Source organism: Loxodonta africana, chromosome 11, assembly GCF_030014295.1.
Source record: "Loxodonta africana isolate mLoxAfr1 chromosome 11, mLoxAfr1.hap2, whole genome shotgun sequence".
Classification (NCBI taxonomy): domain Eukaryota; kingdom Metazoa; phylum Chordata; class Mammalia; order Proboscidea; family Elephantidae; genus Loxodonta; species Loxodonta africana.
In genome coordinates this window covers 54,105,754-54,128,335 of record NC_087352.1, presented here as the reverse complement: position 1 = coordinate 54,128,335, position 22,582 = coordinate 54,105,754, and the positions used below count along the sequence as shown (strand labels likewise).

The 22,582-nt window shown below is 38.5% G+C and overlaps 1 protein-coding gene across 1 annotated transcript in view; it reads left to right on the top strand.

The window, feature by feature from the left end:
- The window catches only part of LOC100667292 (netrin receptor DCC), a 706,905-nt gene that overhangs the window by 483,445 nt on the left and 200,878 nt on the right, over positions 1 to 22,582 (top strand). The window contains exon 8 of the mRNA XM_023543783.2: positions 11,578 to 11,732. Coding sequence (XP_023399551.2) covers positions 11,578 to 11,732 — 155 coding nt within the window. The remainder of the gene's footprint in view (positions 1 to 11,577; positions 11,733 to 22,582) is intronic.

The following is a 22,582-nucleotide window of genomic DNA, read 5'->3' as shown; positions in this document are numbered from 1 at the left end:
GCAGGTGAGTGCTTAACCACTGTACTACCAGGGCTCCTTAATAACAACCGCGAGCATTTATTTGGCACTTGCTATGTACTGACCCAAATCCAGTGCCGTCTAGTCATAAACTATTTTTATTCTACGACAAAACATTAACCAGGTGATGCATAAAGAAGAGACTTACACCTCATTTATATAGCTAATAAGTGAGAGAGCCAGGATGTAAATGTAGGTGTGATTCCAGAGCAGGTGCTCACAATTCCTACTCCTCCTTCTTTCTAACATAAGCTGGTTGCTGTCAAGTAGACTACAACTTGTGGCAACCCCACGTGTGTCAGGATAGAACTGTGTTCCATAGGGTTTTCAATGGCTGATTTTTTTTTTTTTTTTTTTCCTGGAAGTAAATCACCAGGGCTTTCTCCCAAGATGCCTCTTGGAGCTTGAATTTCCAACATTTTGATTATCAGCTGAGCACATCAGCTCTTTGCACCACTCAGGGTCTCTTGCTCGCAACATAGTTGGTGGATTAACCTAGAAGGAGAACTAAGCTTTCTTTATGTTTATAGAATTAAGACATGTGTTTCTTCCATATGTTTCTTTCCAGCAACTTTCTGACTTAATGGTTAAGTAGGTTTACATAATTTATATGCCATTAATAAAACACGATAGCAAACCTTTTATGTATGTTTAGAATATATGCTTCCCATTCAGTAATCTACAATTACTTATGGAGTGTGACACAGAATAGCCTAAATATCAAGACTATGTGGCTATGGAATTGAACCACCAGTGTTCCAATCCTGGCTCAGCAGTTTTACCAGCTTGTGACCCTGGGTCAGTTACTCACCTCCTGGCTCCTCAGTTCTCACATGAGGGATGGTAACAGTACCTCAGTCATTTATAAGGTTGTGATGTGTATTAAACTAAGAAAAAGTGCCTAAAACAACAGTTCTTTGCCTGGAGCACTGAGCACACTCGATTTCTATTAGCTTGTACCATGTATAAAACATTGTTTAGTTTGGAAACTACCATGAATGCAGTGTGTTTCCCAAGGGAGGAAAGTGTTACTTTCACAATCATTGCCTGTTTGATCCTCAAATAAGACAGGTGTAACATTCTCCATTTCACAGGTGAGCATGTTTGCTCTGTTCAGAAACACTAAAAACAAACAAAAAAACTGTGTAAGAAGCTATACACCTTGTAAATATTACAACTAGGATTTTAATGCAAGGCTTTTAGTCCAGTGTTCTTTTCAGTGTATCGTACAAAGTAAAAGATATTTTTAAAAGAGCTACATAGAAAGTGCTATGATAGCTCAGGTGAGAGAATTAAGACACTTTTATGAACATCATTCAATTCAATCCTCATAACAACCCTGTGAACTAGGCAGATAAGGGACTGGTATCTTCACTTTGCAAACCAAGCAGGGAGGGCACAAAGATACCCCTGACTTGCTCAAGGTCACACACACCTATTTTGTGGCAGAACAAAAGCTGAACTGGGGTCCCAGCTTGCAGCGATATATGTTTGACACCACTTTATGCCACCTCAGACAACCTCTGCTCGCTGCTCAGGATTAAAGACCAGCTTTTTATGATTGACATGAGGGATTCATTTTAGGATTTACCATGCATTACACTGTCAACATGGCGTTTACATATTCTTTCCCTGCTCTTCAGAGTTGAGGACAATGCAGCAGATGAAGCTTGTTATCCATGAAGGAAGTGTGCTAAGCTTTAAGCCTAGCAAAGTTAGCCCTCCTCTCAAAGCCCCACTTTGTTTTTCTGTAAAATATAAAACTCTGCCCTTTCAAAATGGAGTTATAACATCAATGAGAGAAGATTATAGTGATTTCATTTTTTCAATGCACTTGCTACATATTGAAAAACAAAACATGCCATCTATGATGTATAAATGGTCAACCCATTATTCATATATTCAGCAAATATTGGGTGTGGGTCAGCTATGTGCCAGGAACTGTGGAGATAATGGGGAATCCAAAAGTCTCTCTGTCAGCAGATTATTAATCTTGGGATGATTATCCCACTGGTGAATCTATAACTATATGTCAAGTTAATCCCTCTAAAGAAAGGAGCATGCTTCATGAGGATATTTAACAAAGGCATGTATGTTGTCCATGCCATGACCAAATTTGCATTTTGAAACGACTACTGTGACTGAAGAGTGGACATTGCAAGAGAGATCATTCAGGTGGATGCCGGGAAGCCATTTACCAGGTTTTTGCAGAAGCTTGGGCAGGAGGTGATGGTGGCTCTGACCAAGGAGGTGTCAGTGGAGATGGGCTGATAGAGATAGATTTGAGAGATGTTTAGTGAATTAAATTGACAGAACCAGGTGATGGATTGGACATGAATGGTAGTGGGGCGAGGTCAAAGATAGTTTCTAGGTTTCCAACTTTTTGAAATGGATGGATAATGGTGCCTTCACTGAAATTTGGATGCTGGAAAAGGTCCATGTTTAAGAATGAAGATCATAAATTCCATTTCAGGCATGTTGTTTTTTTTTTTTTTTGGCTTTGCAAAACAATTTATTCTCTCAGTTTCGGAGGCTAGAAGTTCAAATTCAGGGTGCCAGCTCCAGGGGAAGGCGTTCTCTCTCTGTCAACTCTGGGTGAAGGTCCTTGTTGTCAATCTTCCCCTGGTCTAGGAGCTTCTTAGTGCAGGGACCCTGAGTCCAAAGGATGTGCTCCCCTCCTGGTTCTTCATTCTTGGTGGTAGGAGGTCCCTCTGTCTCTCTGCTCATTTCTCTTTTATATCTCAAAAGAGATTGACTCAAGATACAACCTAACCTTGTAGATTGAGTCCTGCCTCATTAACATCATAGAGGTACGATTTACAACATATAAATTTTTTTAGTGGTAGGGAAATCACTTCAGATAACAAATGCTGGATAATCACACAATACTGGGAATGCATAGTCAAGCTGACAAGCATTTTTTTTTTATTAACTTTTATTGAGCTTCAAGTGAACGTTTACAAATCAAGTCAGACTGTCACATATAAGTTTATATACATCTTACTCCGTACTCCCACTTGCTCTCCCCCTAATGAGTCAGCCCTTCCAGTCTCTCCTTTCGTGACAATTTTGCCAGCTTCCAACTCTCTCTATCCTCCCATCTCCCCTCCAGACAGGAGATGCTAACACAGTCTCAAGTGTCCGCCTGATATAATTAGCTCGCTCTTCATCAGCATCTCTCTCCTACCCACTGTCCAGTCCCTGTCATGTCTGATGAGTTGTCTTCGGGGATGGTTCCTGTCCTGAGGCATGTTGTTTTTGACATACTTTTAAAACTTTCAAATGGAATGTCAACCTAGGCATTAAAAATGGGAATTTGGAATTCAGAAGAGAAGTACTGGCCAGAGATATTTATCAAGACCCTGTCAGCATAAAGATGATAAGATAAGCACCACTAGAGAAGGATAAGATGGCCCATCTCAAGAAAAAGAAAGAAAAAACGAGAAATCACAGAACTGAGTTATATTTATTATGGATGGAGAAGCTATAAATAAACAAGAAAAGAAGAAAAAAGAAAAAAAATTAAAACCAACTCCTTGCCACCAAATTAGCTTTCCATTTGTTGTTGCAATAGTTATTTCTTATATGAACAGTCTCTTGGATAAGTACTAAAGGTCAAAATAGATTATATTAATTTTTTTTTTTAAAACAACCACACTGCCTACCTGCTCCAAGGACTTTGCTTTTTAACAATTCAAGAAAAAACAGAATTTTTAACCAAAATGTAGTGGAAAATGCTGACCAAGAAAAATGGGCTCTATTCTCTCCATTTTGTTTACTTGATGTTAGATCATCTCTGAAATTGCTTTCCCGCTAAGATGGCACTGATTCCAAAGTCTATGGTCCTGGAACAATAGGGAGCTTGGCGTGTGGGTTGTCATTATAGCTGCCACTTTGAACTGTTCCCGTAAACACCCTATTTCAGAAAACACCATATTGCACTTTTGAAAATTTCTCCTTGTTGTACCATTCTTGCTAACACTAAAGAAATAAAAATGAGAGCAGACAAGGATAAAAGGAGAATTCTATGAACTTTCCATTAAAAATAATTAATTCCCTCCCCACAAAGGAATGTTAGCCTAATCCTTCCTCTTTGAAGCATCTGCTTAGGTATTTGACACCTCAAAACAGCATTTGTTGCTCACCTCACAGTTGTAATAAATGTTAACACCCTGGTGCACTATGGTTTCACTTAAAATGTATACTAGAAACTTGTTATAAGTGATTCACTAAGAAGCAATATCATTCTTTTTCTATTCTCTGTGTACTTCCTAAATTCAAAAACAAACAAAAGGGCTTGATTCAGCTAAAAATCGCAGATGATTTCCTATCTCAATAAAGAATATTAAATGGGCTTCTTTCAGTGGATCCTTCTATTCAAGTTTTAAATAATGAAACTAGACCTAGGAAGGGGAAGCAGCATGCCACAGGCCACCCACCTAAGTTGGGACGAAACTTGGAATTTTCTAAGATCACACTGTGTGGAGATTTTACGTAATTTTTCTGCTATATTTTTCACATTTAGGCATTCATTTAAACATTGTAAGTACCAGTGACATAGTCATTCTTTATACTCCATGGGTATATATGCTGAGTGTGAATAAAATATGGATGGAATATGGCTTCCCTCCTAAAATAATTCACAATCAAGTCAAAGAGACAGACATGTCCATTAATATAATGTAACACATGCTCCAATAGATGTATAAGCCAAAAGCAATGAAGGAACAAAAGAGAATGCATTTACTCCTGCCAGAAACAGAGAACATGATGGTAGGAAAACTATACTAAAGAGATTTCATTTTAATTGGATTTAAATTGGATTTGCCAAATTGAGAAAGAATATTGAGTCAGGCTAAGATTAACTCCAGGCTAAACCAAACCAAACAAAAACCAGAACGAGAAAAGGCAGAGAGGCAGGGACAGGCATGGTTTTTGTAGGGTGGAGTGTCTCAGGTTGTCTATAGTTTTTTCAATCAGAGGAGTCGTCAGAGTTTTTTATATTTGATATCTGCATGGATTTTCAGTGAATGAATTTACAGTGAATGGATTAAAATGCACAGATGACTTGCTGCCTTGACTTCAGTTAACTTATCTTGAATTTGGCTACCATCTCAGAGTCAGGGGAAAAACAAAGGAAGTTATGAAGTAACTTTGTCTGACAGTATCTGTTGCTACACACCATGACTCTGACCTTTTCGGATGTGAAGGGTAATTATGTCTTCAGGTAAATAAAGGAGAACTTCCTAGAGAGGCAGCAGCCTGGGAAGTGACAGGTAGGACACCCAACACAGTAACTGAGCAAACTGCTAAAACCTACTATTCGCTTTCCTTCAGAACCCAGCATTCTCATCTGCCCGGTTACAGAGAGCACGGACTAGAGTAAGCAGAGAAAAAAAATTGCTAACCACTTAAATGTGGAGATTATGTAGAGTTGAACTCTTTAGGCTGCTGGCATTGGTCTACTGTAGGTTCAGAGAAACTCAAAATTATAAACTGCCCTTCCAAACTTAGAATTTACTTCCTTGTTGGGAAATGATCTGGGGTGTTTTCTTAGCTATTGAAACACAGAAACCCAAACCAAACCCAAACCCATTGCTGTCGAGTCAATTCCGACCCGTAAGACCCTATAGGGCAGAGTAGAAGGGCCCCATGGGGTTTCCAAGGAGAGCTGGTGGATTCAAACTGCCAACCTTTGGTTAGCAGCTATAGAACTTACCCACTGTGCTGCCAGGCCTCCACTGAAGCACCAAAAGAGTGATCAAAAACCTCCTAGGAGCTTTTTGGTGTGTAACTGAACAAATAAGTCTGTGATGTGGTAGGAGAAGCCAATTTTCCCAATATGCACTGTGTCACTTTAGCAGTTTGTTGCCGTTCCTGCAGGTCCTGAGGAAACATAACAGCAGCCTGGCAACAGAACCCCGACACCAGTAGGGGTGATGGGTATCACAGAGGCTATCTCAGCTATGCTGTGGAACTCAGGCAACTCCTGCTTCTTCTCAGAGGCTGTCTACGAACCTCACCCTTTAAAAACATTCCTGTTTCTGTTATTGAAACTTTTTCGATAGCTCTAGTTACGACCATTCTTTGTGGTTTAACTCATCTCTGCAAGCAAAATTAATCTGACAGGAAATAACAACAAAGTGTTTCTGTTAGGCTGATGGGTCAGTGAAAACTATTTATATAGTTCTTCTTTATGATTGTACCACTTCTAATTTATCTCCTCAGATGGCTGGTTCTAAATATTTTGTGGAAAAGCCCCTTTCTTGGCCTAAAGAACATTTATTTCTTATGGGGTTGTGGTGGTATTTTGTTATAATAATAAAAATAACAGCTGCAACTTCTATTTACGGAATGCTCTGTTGGAATACCAGGCACTGGGCCTACTACTTCATATGTCCTACATACAGCAACTCATATAATTCTTTCAGAAACTCTAAGAGGTAAACATTTTTATTATGCCTATTTTTCACTTGAGGAAACTGAAGCCCAGCTAAATAATGTGCCCAGAGTTGTACATTCAGGATATGAGCAAGCCAAACCAACACCACCAGGCCCGTATCCCATCCTGAATATGCTCCATCACCTATAGAACAGTATGATGTGATCTTATTTTGATATGATAACTAGATTTCTGGAGAGTGGCACATAAATGTGAAAAGTGTAACTAAATCATTGTTGAAAACCACTTAAGCGCCTATACTGAAGAAACAAGTGGTCAGTCCGGGGCAGCATCAGCTTGTGACTGGAGAAGGAACTTAGAGTTGTCTTGAGACTGTCTGCGTAGCAAGCACACTGTGTTTGCTTGGATTGTATTGTACTGGTCAATACCACATGAGCCTTTTGTAAAGAAGCCTTTGTTCACACTCCATGTAAAACTGAGAAACTATCAATTGCCCACATCAAAGAATAGAATTTTTCTTGTGACTAATATCGACTGGGGACAGAGTTTGGAGGCTGATGGGTATTATAGGATCTTCAAACTCTCTTCTCACTTACAATGTACAGTATCCTCTTTTATACGTAAGTGATGCTTTTATTATACAGTCTTGGACATGCTTACCTGGGTTCATTTAACCCTTTTCTGAGCCAATTATTTTCTGTTGATACCATGTGTTTTAATTAATAGAAGCATTCTGAAACATGGAGTGTGTATGAATTTTTGGTAGGTTCTATGGATTTTTTTTTTCCTGCCCCCTCCCACAAGCCCATTCTAGGTGTTTCGTGGTACATATGAAGTACCACTAATTATACCCCAGATTCCCCACCGCTCTCTGTTGGTATATATGTGTAACAAATAGAAGTTTTCAAAATTCTATTTTTTCTACCCCAAATTCAGACACCTCATTCAATACCCTGTAAAAACATTAATTTGTGGCACACACTGGTGTCTTCAGTTTTAAACAGTCGTAAAGGCCCCAGCTTGCAGCAATGTGCATTGTCAATGGTGCAGCAGCTTCCCAATAAACCTTCAGAAGCAGAAAAAGCACTTGGTCCCTAGAGGTACCCATGAGAATGAAAGGGTTAAAATAAGACATGCCTATATTTTCTTGATTTTTTTTTTTTTTGAAGAATGCCTGTTCAATGAGTTATGATATCATGTCCTAGAACACAGTTATTTCACCTGAATTATCTATAATTATAAAAACAAAGTCCATTATAAAAGCTCTCTTTCCTTATCCCATTGCCCTCAAGTCAATTCCAACTAAAAACAACCCTATAGGACAGAGTAGAACTGTCCTAAAGGGTTTCCAAGGAGCAACTGGTGGATTTGAACTGCCAACCTTTGCGTTAGTAGCCAAGCTGTTAAACACTGCACCACCACGGCTTCCTATGCTACCACAGAGACCTAAAAGTCTTGGTGTCCTAATCTGACTTTTGATGACAACTATGTTGCTTAAATGTCTAGAAAAGATAATTATGAACTGATTCTTAGCAGATGCTGAGAGAAATCATTCTCACTGTAGTTTCCAGATGCCCATTGTCCCTTCCTCCCCTCTGGACATGTCTTCTACCCTTCGTGTGCAAGATCCAAATAGGCTCCTCCTTTTCCCGTTACTGCTGAAGGGTTAGAGGTTGAAGGGCCAAATTTCATTCTTAACTTTGATACCCAGTAACTGTGAATCCTTGAAAAAATCATTTTGTCTCTGTAAATCTCACTTCTGGTTCTGTAAAATAGGAATGAAATCACCCCACCCACATTAAAGGGCTTGCAGAAGTTCTTTTGCAAAAATAAAATAAGTAAATATGATACAAAAATTCCTATGCCAATGTTCTTAATCTAAGGGAACTGCTGCAAGCCAACTATAGTTAAGTAGTGTATTTAACTCATGAGAATTTTCTTTTAAAAAACCACTCATTGGTCTTAATAATCTTAGTTTGGTTGAAGATAGCAATGCTGTATGAAGCATATGAGAGCATTAGCTGATGTCTCTTAACCTTGCCTACTACAGGTTACTATTGAGTCCCTCCAGACCCCTGTCTTTTAGATGACAGAATTCAGCCTTCCATCAACTTGACCCTGTAGTCCTAAACCAAACCCCAGGGCTATCCAGATTCATACAGGGTGCATTTTTTAATTACTACCAGTACTGGTTAAGGTAATGCTAACTTCTGTAACAAATAAGCCCTAATTTAAATAAAAAACGGAAACCCTGGTGGCACAGTGGTTAAATGTTACCTACAGCTGCTAACCAAAGAGTCGGCAGTTTGAACCCACCAGGCACTCCTTGGAAACTCTACTGGACAGTTCTACTCATCCTATAGGGTCACTATGAGTCGGAATCGACTCAGCGACATTGGATTTGGTTTTGATTTAGTATATTAAAAACCCGTTGCTGTCAAGTCCATTCTAAGTTATAGGACAGAGTAGAACTGCCCTATGGGGTTTCCAAGACAATGGTCTTTAGGGTAGCAGACTACCACATCTTTCTCTGCATAGGGGCTGGTGGGTTGGAGCCAATGGCTTTTCCGTTAGCAGCCTAGCTCTTAAACACTGTGCCACCAGAGCTCCACCGCCCCCCCTTTCCAGGGTTAGGGCCGCCACCACCCCTGGGTCAAGGCCTTCCGCAGCTCATGGATCTGAGAGTGTTCAGCATCTCTGCCTTACCAGAGGGACTGGGAGCCATCCCCCTCCCCAGCCCAGGGATGACTGGAGCTAGATGGAGATGGGGTGAGACAGGTGAGGGCAGAGGTTTCTAGGTGCCTGAGAAAAAGCCAGGAAGAAGGGGCTGAATCAGTCACTCCCTCCACCATCACTGGGACCTGGGATCAAGGGCCACAGAAACAGGCTGAAAGGTGGCAGATGGCACACATTGGTGGGGGAGAAGGGGTGATTGGCCTGGGCTCCCTGGTGCCTAAGCTGTGGGCTCCGTCTCCTATGGGGAGGGGACAGAGACAAGTTCCTGGCTTGCCTGCCCAGGCTTTATGGGAGGCTGGAGATTGTGGATCATGCCCCACCAAGAGCCTGGGGGTGGGTTGGGGAGGGGACAAAAGAGTACATTGGGGAAGGGATGTGCTAGGGGAAAGGAGGTGGTCACTGGGCAGGGAGGGCTGGTTGGAGACCCCATGGCACTGCTCTTTCCTCACCCTCAGAGAGCTGCCGAAGGCCCTGAGGCCCAAGGTGGAAGCTACATCACCCTGGCTGCTTGGGTGCATGCCCTCTGTCATGGCTGGTTACACAACAAACATTGAACCCTATTTTGCTTTTCACCTTTTTTCGTAAAAGTGAAAATCCTGTTTAAATTTCTCTCTGTTATCAAAAACAGGTACTGATGTAGGTCTTTCCTAAAAGCAAAGTGGCATGAAGTGAGCTTTCCAAAAGTGGGAGATACCTATATAATGTATCTTTCTGTGCACAAAAAACATTAAAGAAACCCTTCCAGATACATTAAAACATCTTTAACATAATACAGTAATAATAATGTTTTGAAGTACGTTGAAAAGTGGTGCCCGTTTGTTATTACTAACCATTGTATGCACCTTGAATTTTTAATATAATAGGCTTTTCAGGGTTTGGTTCCTAACTAAGGGTTGTACCTAAGTTGGAAATTCATAACCTGAGGACTGCACTCGTGCACGTGTGTATGTGTCCGGCTCAAAACTATGGAAGATTATCCCTGACTCTGCAAAGTATAAAAAAAGGGTAATCCTCATTGGCACATAATTCTTTTCCAAGTTCTTCTCAGAATTCTTGCAAATTGTAGTTTCTCTGTCATCAGTATATGGCTCCCAAGTTTTCCATTAACGCCTGTCTCAAACCCACAGATGGAGAAAGAGAACATGGAAGAATCCACTTGTGAGGTTTTTCTAGGCCATGTCTGGAATGGCCACGCATCTCTTTCACTCTCAATCATTGGTTAGAATCAGTCACATGACCACACCTCAACTCCAGGGAGGCTGGGATATATAGTTCCGCACATGAAGTGGGCTTGGAAATGTGCCAAACGACCTCTCTCATTAAACAATATTAACAGAATTTTGTTCTTATTTTTCTTCATGGAAGCCTAACTTGTCCTGGTAGAAAAATAGATTTCACTTTAAATATCTCCAAAGACAAGAAAGAAAGGCATTATTAAAATATACATACAATTCCACTGAGAGGCAAGGGAGATTATCTAGAAATAGGAATATTAAGAATCAATTGAGTAGCTTAGAAGGAGTTCCTTCTTCACCACGCTCCATCAATCATATGTTAAGGATCAGTGGACATACCATATAAACGTCTAGAATCATGTGTGTTCTTAAATCAGGTGTGTGTACTTCTTGTTTCTTAAATGTCAACACCCATATCCACAGAGCTTGTCTTCTCTTTATATGTACTGTAAATCCCATCATGATCAAAAGATCAATCCATTTGTTTGCAACCACTGGGGAAGTTTTTAGTTGGTAAAGATATTGAACCCCACTAAACGTGGCCCGAAGAACAAGGAAGCAAGTAGACATGTGTTGCTGTTTCTTCTCACGCAGAAGGGAATCTTCTTCCTTTACTAATTGCACTTAAAGGAACCACAGGAGCTCCGAGCTCCCATACGTATCAACACTCAGCATCTGCGTTTTCCTTTCCCTAAAATGGAAGGAAATGCATAAATGCATTTGTTGGCAATACTGACAAAGACCGATACCGGGAATAATTGAAATCTTGATTTCTGTCATTAGCCGGATGTTTACGAAATGCATCTTCCTGTCTACATTCCAGATGTTTCTTCGTATTTTAATAGCTCTTTGTCGTGAGTTTTGAATTCTAAATTGTGAAGTGTCAAGGGGAAAGAGTTTAGTTCGCAAGTTTCATTGAGGATGACACAAACTTGAACTCCCCAGAATCCTTGCAACATTTGTTTCTAGGCCTTCCAGTTTATTTCCCATAGTAAGTCTCAGAGGTCCTGAATTATGTCCCAGGTCAAAATTAAATGAGTTAGCAACCTTTGTGTTCACCTCACTACTCTTTTACATTAAATAGAAGCTTTGGCTAAAAATATTTATTTTGAAATAATCTTTCCCTGCAAATTTTTTTTCAGTATTCATTTTGAAATAATCTTTTCTGCAACTTTCATTTCCCAGGGAACGAGCGTTAAATACATCTCAGCCTGGGTCCCTTCAGCTTACTGTGGGAAACCTGAAGCCAGAAGCCATGTACACCTTCCGAGTTGTGGCCTATAACGAATGGGGGCCAGGGGAGAGTTCTCAACCCATCAAGGTGGCCACTCAGCCTGAGTGTGAGTATGAAAAGGAAAGGACAGTATTTAGAAAGTAGTTATTTTCATCTGTAATATCCTTGAATCCTCTCAGAGAATTTTTCTGAGGTAACAAAATGGACAATTCTGAAACAACATATTTAACTCAAGGATCTTTAAAAGTAATCAACTTATTGACTATAATGGCCTTCTCACTTCACCCTTGTCTCCACAAGGGCAAAATAACAACTAATAAAGACCCGATCCATCCATGCCGTCTACATATTTACTTCCTAAGAAAATGGCTTTCTGTGCCTGAAAAACTACTTCATTGTTATTGAGCTTCAGCTTCCTTCATTGATTTTCAGAGTTAGTTTATGAAGAATGTAACAACAACAACAACAAAAAAAAAACACCAAAGGTAAAAAAAAAAAAAACACCAAAGGTAAAAAAAAAAAAAAAGGGCATAGAACTTCCAAATACAAGAACTTATTAAAGAACTTAAATATGCAGTCATTGGACTCAAGAAGCGGCCAAAAGTGACCCTAATTCAAGAAATATAAAGAGATAATATCTACTGAACAATCTCACTACCCTCTCAACTTTTTAAATATGCTTTATTTTTCCGAACGTTTTAGGTTTATAGAAAAAATGCACAGAAACTACAGAGTCCCCAATGCCTCCCCACCCCTCTGTGCCCGCTTTCTCCTATTCGTAACATCTTGTGTTAGTGTGCTATACTTTTTACATCTGATAAACCCATACTGATACATAATTATTAACTTAAGTCCATGGTTTACATTAGGGTTCACTCTGTGTTGAACAATTCTATAGCTTTTGACAAAGGCATAATGTCATGTGTCCACCATTACAGTATCTTCTAGAATAGTTTCACTGCCTGAAACATCCCCAGTGTTTTACCTATCCATCTATCCTCTCAATTTGATTCTCTAACTTCTATCACTTTATTAAGCTAAAAGATCAAAAACTAAAGCAGCTGGACATTCTTTGACAAAATTCAATGATTTCTCGTCTTATAAAGGAATACCGTATTTTTACACAAATAGTGTAATCTCTTTGTTTGCCAACAGTGCCATTTCCCCAGAGGTATTTTTGTAAGAGCGCTATGCTAATATTTTTACAGCAACATGTAAAAAAAATGAGCATGCCGTGCTTACAAAATATTCCTGGGGCCAGGCGAGAGGTTGAGGTTGACAAGCAAATGTAGAATGCCTGTATTATTTGTATGAAATCACAGTTGCAAAATTGCACATTTGAAAAATATTTGTGGATCTTTTAGAATTTTTTTTATAGAATTTTGAGTTTCCGTATGGATTTCTAATGTTATTTGAAAAGATCAATTGCTGATGATCACTTTGCCAGCTTTATTTTGTTTAAAAAATGTTTTTAAGTGATAATATTAAAGCTAAATGCAGTGAGTGACTATTTCCAACAAACGGCCTTATTTTAGACACCTAGTTGCATCTACTTTTTTTTTTATTCAGATGCCATTTTGCTTTTAACATGTTTTATTTTAAACTATGTTTAAATTTGCAATGACTTCAAATCCTTTTGGAAGAAGATGAAAAGGGAAGTAAGTAGAAATAGTTCCATTGGTAAGTGTGAGAAATGATCTTTGGACTAGTTCACTTCTTAAGCAGTATTTAAAACGGATATGTTGGAGAAGAGAGAATGTGAACACTGATTTGCAGACTAGGTGCTGTATCATTCCCTATACTTTGCAAAATCTCCATTTTTCTTTCTCCATAGCAGAGCCTTCAAAGACAAGATGATGACAAATTGGAATAAAGTATTTAGTGGGAGGATGGGGAGGGCAAAGCTATGTAAGTCTTGCAAATCTTTGCCTCAGAAATAAAACCTCAGTTACCATCTTCAAAAGCATAGCAGTTTACATGTTGGAGGCAGTTAGTAGGAAATACAGGCTCCCAGGCAGGAATGACCCAACCCAAAACCCAGTGCCGTCGAGTTGATTCCAACTCATAGCGACCCTATAGGACAGAGTAGAACTGCCCCGTAGAGTTTCCGAGGAGCGCCTGGCGGATTTGAACTGCTGACCCTTTGGTTAGCAGCCATAGCACTTAACCATTACGCCACCAGGGTTTCCAGACAGGAATGAAGGACTACACAATTGTGGGTCCCACTGCAAAATGAAAATGCGGGACACCTTATTCAAATATTATTAAGAATTTCAAGATTGCAACAGCAGAGCATTAAGCCAAGCTCTTTGGAGGGCTTTTCTCTTTGCTTGGCCTTTCTGAGTGTGAGGTCTTGTGTACCTGCCCAGGTCATACACCCATGAAGTTGACTTTCTTCCCAGGTTCCTACTCTTAAGGGATATTTTGTTGTTGTTTAGACTTAAATCAGTAGATAATGCCTCTTTCCATTTCATAATGTCTATATTAAAATAACATTTGAATAGTCAGGCTTTTGGTTGACTTACTTTTCATACATCTTATACATAGAATCAATGAATTTTTATGAATATTTGATATTTTGAGCCAATACAGTTGGATAAAAAATTGAATCAAAATATGCATTTTCTTAAAATTTTATACACCATATGGTATAGAGACTGACAGTTTAAAAACCCAACAAAAATATAATAAAAAACACCTTGTTCAGGTTTCTGATATTAGAATGTATAACTTTAAGAGCATGTTCATTTTTAAAATACCCAATTTCTGTGGGTTGTCTGAATTCTTCATTTTCTAATCCTCCTATATTATCCCTGGAAGTTTTTTAATGTATTTTTCAGGGCTAGCTGGCCATGATTATACCGTATTTCTGATGAAATTCCTATATAGGCAGCCTTACTTTCTAAGATTAAATTTTTTTTTTCTATCAATACCATTGTTCCTAAGTATCCAGTTTAGAAAAGCAATTTGTAGTTTCTTTTTTTTTTAATCACTTTGTTTTATACCAAAATTTCTAAGTCAAGGGACAAGGTGATAGTTTCCATTCTGACACTGATAAATCATAATACCTCATCTCATTAAAAAAAAAAAAAAAAAACTAATACAACTTGTTCTGCCATTTTAATGTAACTAATAGAACGAACAAATCTGTACAACCTTAGAAGCAAGGATGGCGAGACTGCGTCTTACATACTTTGGACATGTTGTCAGGAGGGCTCCGTCCCTGGAGAAGGACATCATGCTTGGCAGAGTACAGGGTCAGCGGAAAAGAGGAAGACACTCAGCGAGGTGGACTGACACAGTGGCTGCAACAAAGAGCTCAAGCATAACAACGATTGTAAGGATGCCGCAGGACCTGGCAGTGTTTTGTTCTGTTGTGCATGGGGTCAGTATGAGTCGGAACCGACTCGACGGCACCTAACAACAAACAACAACAATTAAAAAAAGAAAAAACTAAAGTCAGAGATTATTTGTATCATGCGTAGAGCCTTAACTTTGTGAAAGAAAAAAGTGACACACTTCAACTCTAAATCCGGCCTTTGAGCATGTACTGTGATTCTTACACGGTCCCTGGTAGCTGCAGCAAGTTAGAAAGCTGTAGGGTGCATATCGTGGAGAAGCTCTCAGAACTTTCTTGGGGGAATAAATATTCTAAAATGTAGCAAAACAACCCAAGTAAAAGAACTTATAAGTAGTTTTTAAATGAAATATAAATAATCCAAGTCATAGATTAGCTTGTGGATCTATTGCCTGTGAGAGTCAAGGCATATTATCTGGTTAATTTTTTTTTTTTTTAAATCATATTGCCTCCGCCTCCTCAAATCATGCTGTACTATAAAGACAGCTGTCTTCGTGTTCTGCTTTTTGTTTTTATCATCCACCCTCCCTCACCCCTGATTCAGGAAGCAGTCTGAGGAATTTGTGCAGAGGCCCTTACTGGGCACTGGTCTCTGTAAGCATTTATTTTGCTTAAAAATTAGCCTAGGCAATGATCAAGCACAGAACCACAACTAAAAATCCAACTAAAATATGTTGCTTACTTCGGTATTATTGTCTCATATAGGTTATCTTTTCTCCACAAAGTGAACATGGAGAGTCTTTCTGCTTTAGAAACAGAAAGTAGTCTCGATTTTTGCCTTCATTAAGGATGATGATAACAGCCTAGAATACTGACCATATTGTGCCTTTTAATAATAACATTGTTTTATTTAATTACCCCTTTTTTACCACTGTATAGAGTAAGAACTCTTTCCCTTGTAGGCCACTGCGTATTTGCACCGGTGACTTGGTTCTCTTTTATTAAGCATTGTCATTGGATAATTCATCTCTTACTGAGTAGATACGAGTATTTCATCTTAGATAAACAATATGTTCAGAATATTCCTTACATATGCAAAATAGTGACTCCTTCCATTCATTTAGATGAACAGTCCTGTGTAGCTAACTTGCTGTCTTTATTACAGACATTAGGGTAAATAAATAATGTTATCATGACTAATAGGTATTTCACATGCATTTTATCTTCTGTTGTTAATACAAAACGCCATTTTGGCAATCTAAAAATATTTCTAGAATAAAGAGCACTTCACTTTCTCCAAGCCTGCTCAGTAATACACCAATTGCTAAGAAAAATGGAACATTCTAAAGATCCTTGTGCTTCATTTCTTTTCCTTCCCTTCCTTTTCTCTTTCCCTCCCTCCCTCCCTCCCTTCCTCCCTTCCTCACTTCCTTCCCTCTATCCCTCCCTTCCCTTCCCCTTTCTTCCTTCCTTCCTTCCTGTCTTGCCTGTTTATAAGCCCATCTTTTTGGTCTTCTTAGAGAAAATGCAAGGGCTGATTTTATTATCTGGCTAGAATATCAGAGTTTAGAGACATAAGGGAAAAAGACGTTTTCCAACATTCTTTCTTTCCCTAACAAACCGATCTTATCTTTGGAAAATGTGTCTCATCTGGGTATGTATTTGGTTGCTTCTTTTATCACTGTTTTTCCAAATGTGATGTAGTAATTGTACACTAAAATTACATGGCATGTATATAAATCGAATTTCAAGTTTTTCATATTATTTGAAAATAACAACTCCATTATGAAAACATATTCTCAAGGAATAAAAACCGTTGGAAAACATATCTGAAATATAAGTCAGTGACAGTTTCCTAAAGCACATACATTTTGTAGTTAATCATTTAAAGAGATCAACAGCCCAAGATCCAGTTTATGAAATAATCACCCAGAATAGAAAGGCTTGATTTATATGAAGGTTTGTGTCCCCTGATTATATCTTCCTTTCACTAAACCCTTTCTCCTTCTTTCCTGCCTTTATGGTATATAATTTCTCCACTGTATTATCAGCCAAGATTAAAGCCCCTGCCTGCTTAAGACTTGTCTAATCTTTTCCTACCACATGTGAGGAATTTTTGAATTATTATTTGGGGTCCTTTGAGATGCTGTTAAGGTAGTTTAATCATAAAGGATGTTAATACAGACCACATACCGGCTTGAGGGCTTGAGTTAAAATGGGAAGCCTATTTGTTAGACCACAACCCAGTTTTCCACAAAACCCCTTTATATTTAAGTGTCGTAAGTAGCGTTCTTAGTCCATTATATTCTTTACAGTGAAAAGATGAGTGAAAGCAATCCCCAAGCCTAGTAACTTCAGAATATACTATCTAGAGGAATAGCTGGATTGCTTTTTTCTTCCTTCTCTGGGTCTTCCTTTTGTTTTTAATTTTTTTTTTTTTAATTCCAATAGGGATTTGCTAGAATGGTTGTTATGGAGAGAACACGAAGTTCAACTTCTGTCTCTGAACTTTAGAATCTGTACCCTAGGACAAGTTTCTCAATCCTTGAGACTTCAGTTTTTCCAGCTCTGAATTAGAAATATTATTTACCCCTTATTTTCCTAGGTTATGAAGATAAAAATGGGATAACATATGGAAACATCTAGATCTTGCCTGGTATCTAGTCTTCAACAGAAAGACTTTCCCTGCCCCAACAGGATCAAATGGGAGCATATTTCTAACTGTACTACACTTGCAAACAAAACAAAGTAGGATATTTAGGTACTCACCTAGATAAACAAGGCTGAAATAACACTTTATTTAGGATTTGTAACTGGCTTGATTTTTGTATGATCAGCACATATATATACTCTGTTATTTTTCCGTAATTATGCTTTCCTTACAAGCAGGCTTGGAAGGCTGCTATAGCCTGGCTTGTTCTCTAATCTTGTCCAATGAACATGTCTGTGTCTATAACTAAATTTTGAGGTCTCATGATCAAAACACAGTGTATTACCCTATAAAATGTGTCAGAGCATTGCCATTTTATGAATAGCTGCTTGATGAAAAGATGCTGGTAGAAGCTGGTTCCTACTTACAATGCCTCAGAAATATTAAATACCATTTATGTTCATTTCAGCATGACTCTATAAACTGAGCCAGCCAAGTTTATCACAGTTCTGTCCAGCCCATTTCTTTTATCACTGGAACTGGTTTACAGTTATGAACTGAACTGCATGATGATTTGAGTGAACATTTGGGATGACTGTCGTATCTAAATTGACCATGGGCCGATCGACAGTCGTCCAGTCAGTGATCACACTCCTGGCTAGCGATTAACAAGAAAAAGAATAAAGATGAGCACTCACAACCCATACTTTATAGCAGCATACAAACACCAAAGTTATTGAAAAAGTCTTTTGTTGAAAAATGTGTTTTCAGGTAACACAAACATAAGATGGGAGAGATTAAAGGCTTGCAGTTTGGCATCACAGCCAACAGAAGGCTTAAGGAGCCCATTTGGATTTAATGATCAATTAGGCAAGGATATTATGTCTTTTATAATGATGTATATTAGTGGGAGGAAGGGATATTTAGCCACCACTAAAAGAGTTCAACGACCCGACCCATCGTGGCACAATGGTTAAGTGCTCGGTTGCTAACTGTGAAGTCAGCAGTTCGAACCCACCCAGTGACTTGGTGGCAGAAAAATGTAACAGTCTGCTTCCCTAAAGATTTAAGGCTTGGAAACCTATGGGACAGTTCTACTCTGTCCTACAGGGTCACTATGAGTTGGAATCAACTCAATGGCAATGGATTTCATTTTTTTGTTTTGTTTTGTTTTGTTTTTTTAAAGAGTTCAAAAGCAAATGTGAGTCATTCTGCACTTTCATCATTCATTTAAAAATGGGTCTTTTGTGCTAAGTTCTAGATCTGTCTGTCCAATATGGTATCCATTAACCACATGTGGCTATTTCAGACAGGATGTATGTATCTAGCCTGGAGGACAGAGGAAAGCTCCACTCTAAAGATAAAATAGCCGAGCTATTTTGGAGAACTCCTTCAGTTATATCTGAAGCTATGAAGAGCTGGCAAACACGACTAATGAAGAGTGAAGATAGAAAAAAAAATATGGCACTTTGATCACATATGTACTTGTCATGCCATCATCTTGAAAGTGCCCTTTTCCATGCAGTCTGTAGGCATTTATTGAGCACCAGTTATGTGTTAGACACTCTATAAGGTGCTGGTATAGTAAGTAAAATAAGATGAGTCGGATAAGGTAAAAAGATTCAGGGATAATATTTGTATGAAATACATCTGTAAAATAAATTGTTCTAAATCATACTGCACGATCAAATGTGTTTACTGTCTTTTAACCTGAAGTGAGGGTTACAAAGTGTTAGTGTATAATTAATGTGTACATTAATGTATGTATATACACATATTATGTTTTAGTATGAAACATGCAAGTGCGTTTTAGAAAGTATCACATCAAGAAATTTACAGTTGACTAACCTGATGTGATGCCCAACCAAAATTAAGTAAAATTTGCTTTTAAATCCCTTCACTGTTTTATGGGCCCTTTTAACTGCAGGTTATATTCTGCCTGCTGTAATGTATGGTAAATCTTATTCATTACACAAAAAAGTCAGTCATTTGATTTCACTATTGATCTTTAACTCCGATGTTCCCGCATTATTATATTGGTTTGATAAAAGGTATTATTTTTACTTTGCAAGAAGATACCTAGCAGAAAAAAGATATCTGTTCTATGAAAACGCTTTTCTGTTTCAGATCAGTATTTTCACCTTAGAAAAAAAAGTGTCAGCTCCAAATCACATCTAATATGGGAGTTGGTTTGGGGCAGAATTCCTGATCACAGGCATTTTTACAAGTAGAGGAATTGACATGGGTTGTAGTTGGAAGATTTTAAGATGATGACACATTACTACTTCAGGCTATAGCTGTTGAAATCAGAGTTAAGGTGTCTGGGAGAAAACGATCTTGGGGGTTTTATCAATTAAAGTTCTAATCAGGGAACTCTGAGCCTGTGGTCAACCAGTACAAGTTACTGCCTTGTTTAAATATGTGATCAGATTTTCAGGTCTTCTTCCAAATGAAAGTAGAGTGAAAGACGGTTAAGAGTGATAATTTATTTTTTAAATGAAATCAAGGAGACCAGAGAGGAGGCTGATAATGCAGTAGTTTAGTCAAAAGATACTGACAGCTAAGGTTTTGGTGGTAATTACGGAGGTGTTGATAACTGGCAGAAATCAAGGTATTGTTGGGTGGTAGAAACAACAAGATTTGCTGTGTGTGGTGTGGATAAAAGACAGGAGTCATATTTACTCTTGGGTTTTGGGCCTCAGAAGTAAAGGAATGGTAGAACCATTTGTTGGGATTTGAAAACAAAGGAAGGAGCTGACTTGGAGGGTATGTGTGTAGAACAGGATAGGGATAAGCCACAAATTCATTTTTTGACACATTAGGTTTCATTGTTAAACGTGTATGCATGTTTTATTTAGTTAATTAGACTGTAACCTCAAAGAAGATACTCAATATTTCCTTTGAATATAAAAATAGAAGGAAATGCCACATATGACTAGGCAAATGGCCAATGCAACACAGACTGTAGCTTTTAATAGTGGCAAAGTTGAACAATCAGAATAATGTGGGAGAATTCTTCATGTCATGAACTATAAAAGAACTGAGCTCTACATGTCCCTAATGAATCCACTACCGGATATGCACATTGCTATGCACAGAGGTTGGGACTGGGGTATGCACAGAGGACACTCAAATATATGTCAATCATTGAGAAGTCTCCTCTTTAGGAAGCACCCCTGGCAGGCCAGTGAAGTGTAATTTGATGTGGCTGTTACCAGAAAGGAGAATTAACTAGAAAAAGACCTCAGATCCACAGCCCAGACTCCCAGCTGCCAAGATTTCCTAAGGAACCAATCCAAAGAGGGGGAAATCAGTGCCAAAATAAATATTAGCCAGAACCAGCTTGTTTTCTGACATGTACTTTGCCTATGTTCATTAAACAGAGATTGAATTCTAATGGGATGTCTATTCAGGATTGATCCAGGGGTTGAATCACGTCATTGCTTTATGACTGCATCAGATTTGTACCAACAAAATCCTGGTTTAAAATCTGAGCAAAGGCCAAAAAATTAAGAAGGAATTCACTTTTTTGGCTTCCAACATCCATTTTCTTTACCCTTTTCTTATCTTTGGGAGTCTTATACTTTCTACTAACTCAGACCACCCAGTGACCAAAACTTTTACTCAATGATCTGAAATATAATGCAAAATCCATAAAGTATCCTTGGTATAGTCAAATACAACCATAAAATTTTACAGAGAGTTTAAGGACTAGTCACTAGGCAAGTCAGGGGGATCACCAGGCCTGTGTATTGATCGTAATTCAGGGCTGTTTATGTCAAACCACCCTACTTCCAATAAAAGCAGACATAAAGACCTATATACATATAAGATGATTTTAAATTAACTGTATTTTTCATTTAAAACATAATTTCAGCCATTGTCTCTCAAGGAAAGGAGAAACATTGGTATTAAGAAACATACCTTGTTGTTGTTAGGTACCATCGAGTTGGTTCTGGCTCATAGCAACACTATAGGACAGAGTAGAACTGCCCCATAGGGTTTCCAAGGAGCAGCTGGTAGATTTGAACTTTTGGTTAGCAGCCAGGCTCTTAACTGTTACATCACCAGGGCTACACATCCCTAGGGTCCTTAAAGTTATATTTGATATGCTTCTACTTTCTTTTTTTTCTCCAGAATTTTGGCCATGGTTGTAGGCTGTAGGACATAGCACTTTCAGAATGTCAAGGACTGCCAACTGTGTTGGTGGCTCTAAGGGAACAAATAAGTAAAAGGAACCAGGTAGGTAACTGAGTTTGCTGAAGCTACCAGAGAGAACTCTTACTGGCATTGACTACACATTCAGATTTCCACTGTTTGACCTTCAGTTGATAAAAACACCATGATCATTTCCTCCCAGACACCGATGGCAACATCTTGACTCTGGTTTTAACAGCTAATACCAGAAACAATAACTGTGTGCCATCATTTTAAAATCTTTTAACTTCAACCCATAGCAATTCCCTTTACCTGGAAAATATTCTGGGGGCAAGAATTCTGGCTTACCCCAACTCCTGCATTAGATGTGACAAAATTAAATGTGACAAAGCTAATGGTGTCAGAGCTGGAATTTGAACCTAGCATAACATTCCTACCACAGGGCTAATTGTGGGGGTGTGTGTGTCTACAGTACATTTCAATCTGGGGAAGCTGCAGTGCAAGTACTCAATAGCCACTGGTGACTAGTGTCTATCATAATGGACAATGCAGATATAGGCGTATCTGTGAGTTCGCACACACTAAAATTAGCCATGATAATATCAAGGAAATGGAAAAAGAGATCACTGAAAATTAACTGCATTTTAACAACAGTTTTTCAATGAGTTAAAATTGTTTTTAGTTCAATATCGCTAATGATTAGGTCAGAAAACTGAGATACACACACAACAGAGATAAGAGCATAATATTAATAAAATCACAGCATTATTGACTTTAAGCTAGTCTTGGTTAGTTATGCTAGCACTCCTGCTAAGGAGCGTGTGAGGCACATAATTCATGTACCCTTCTG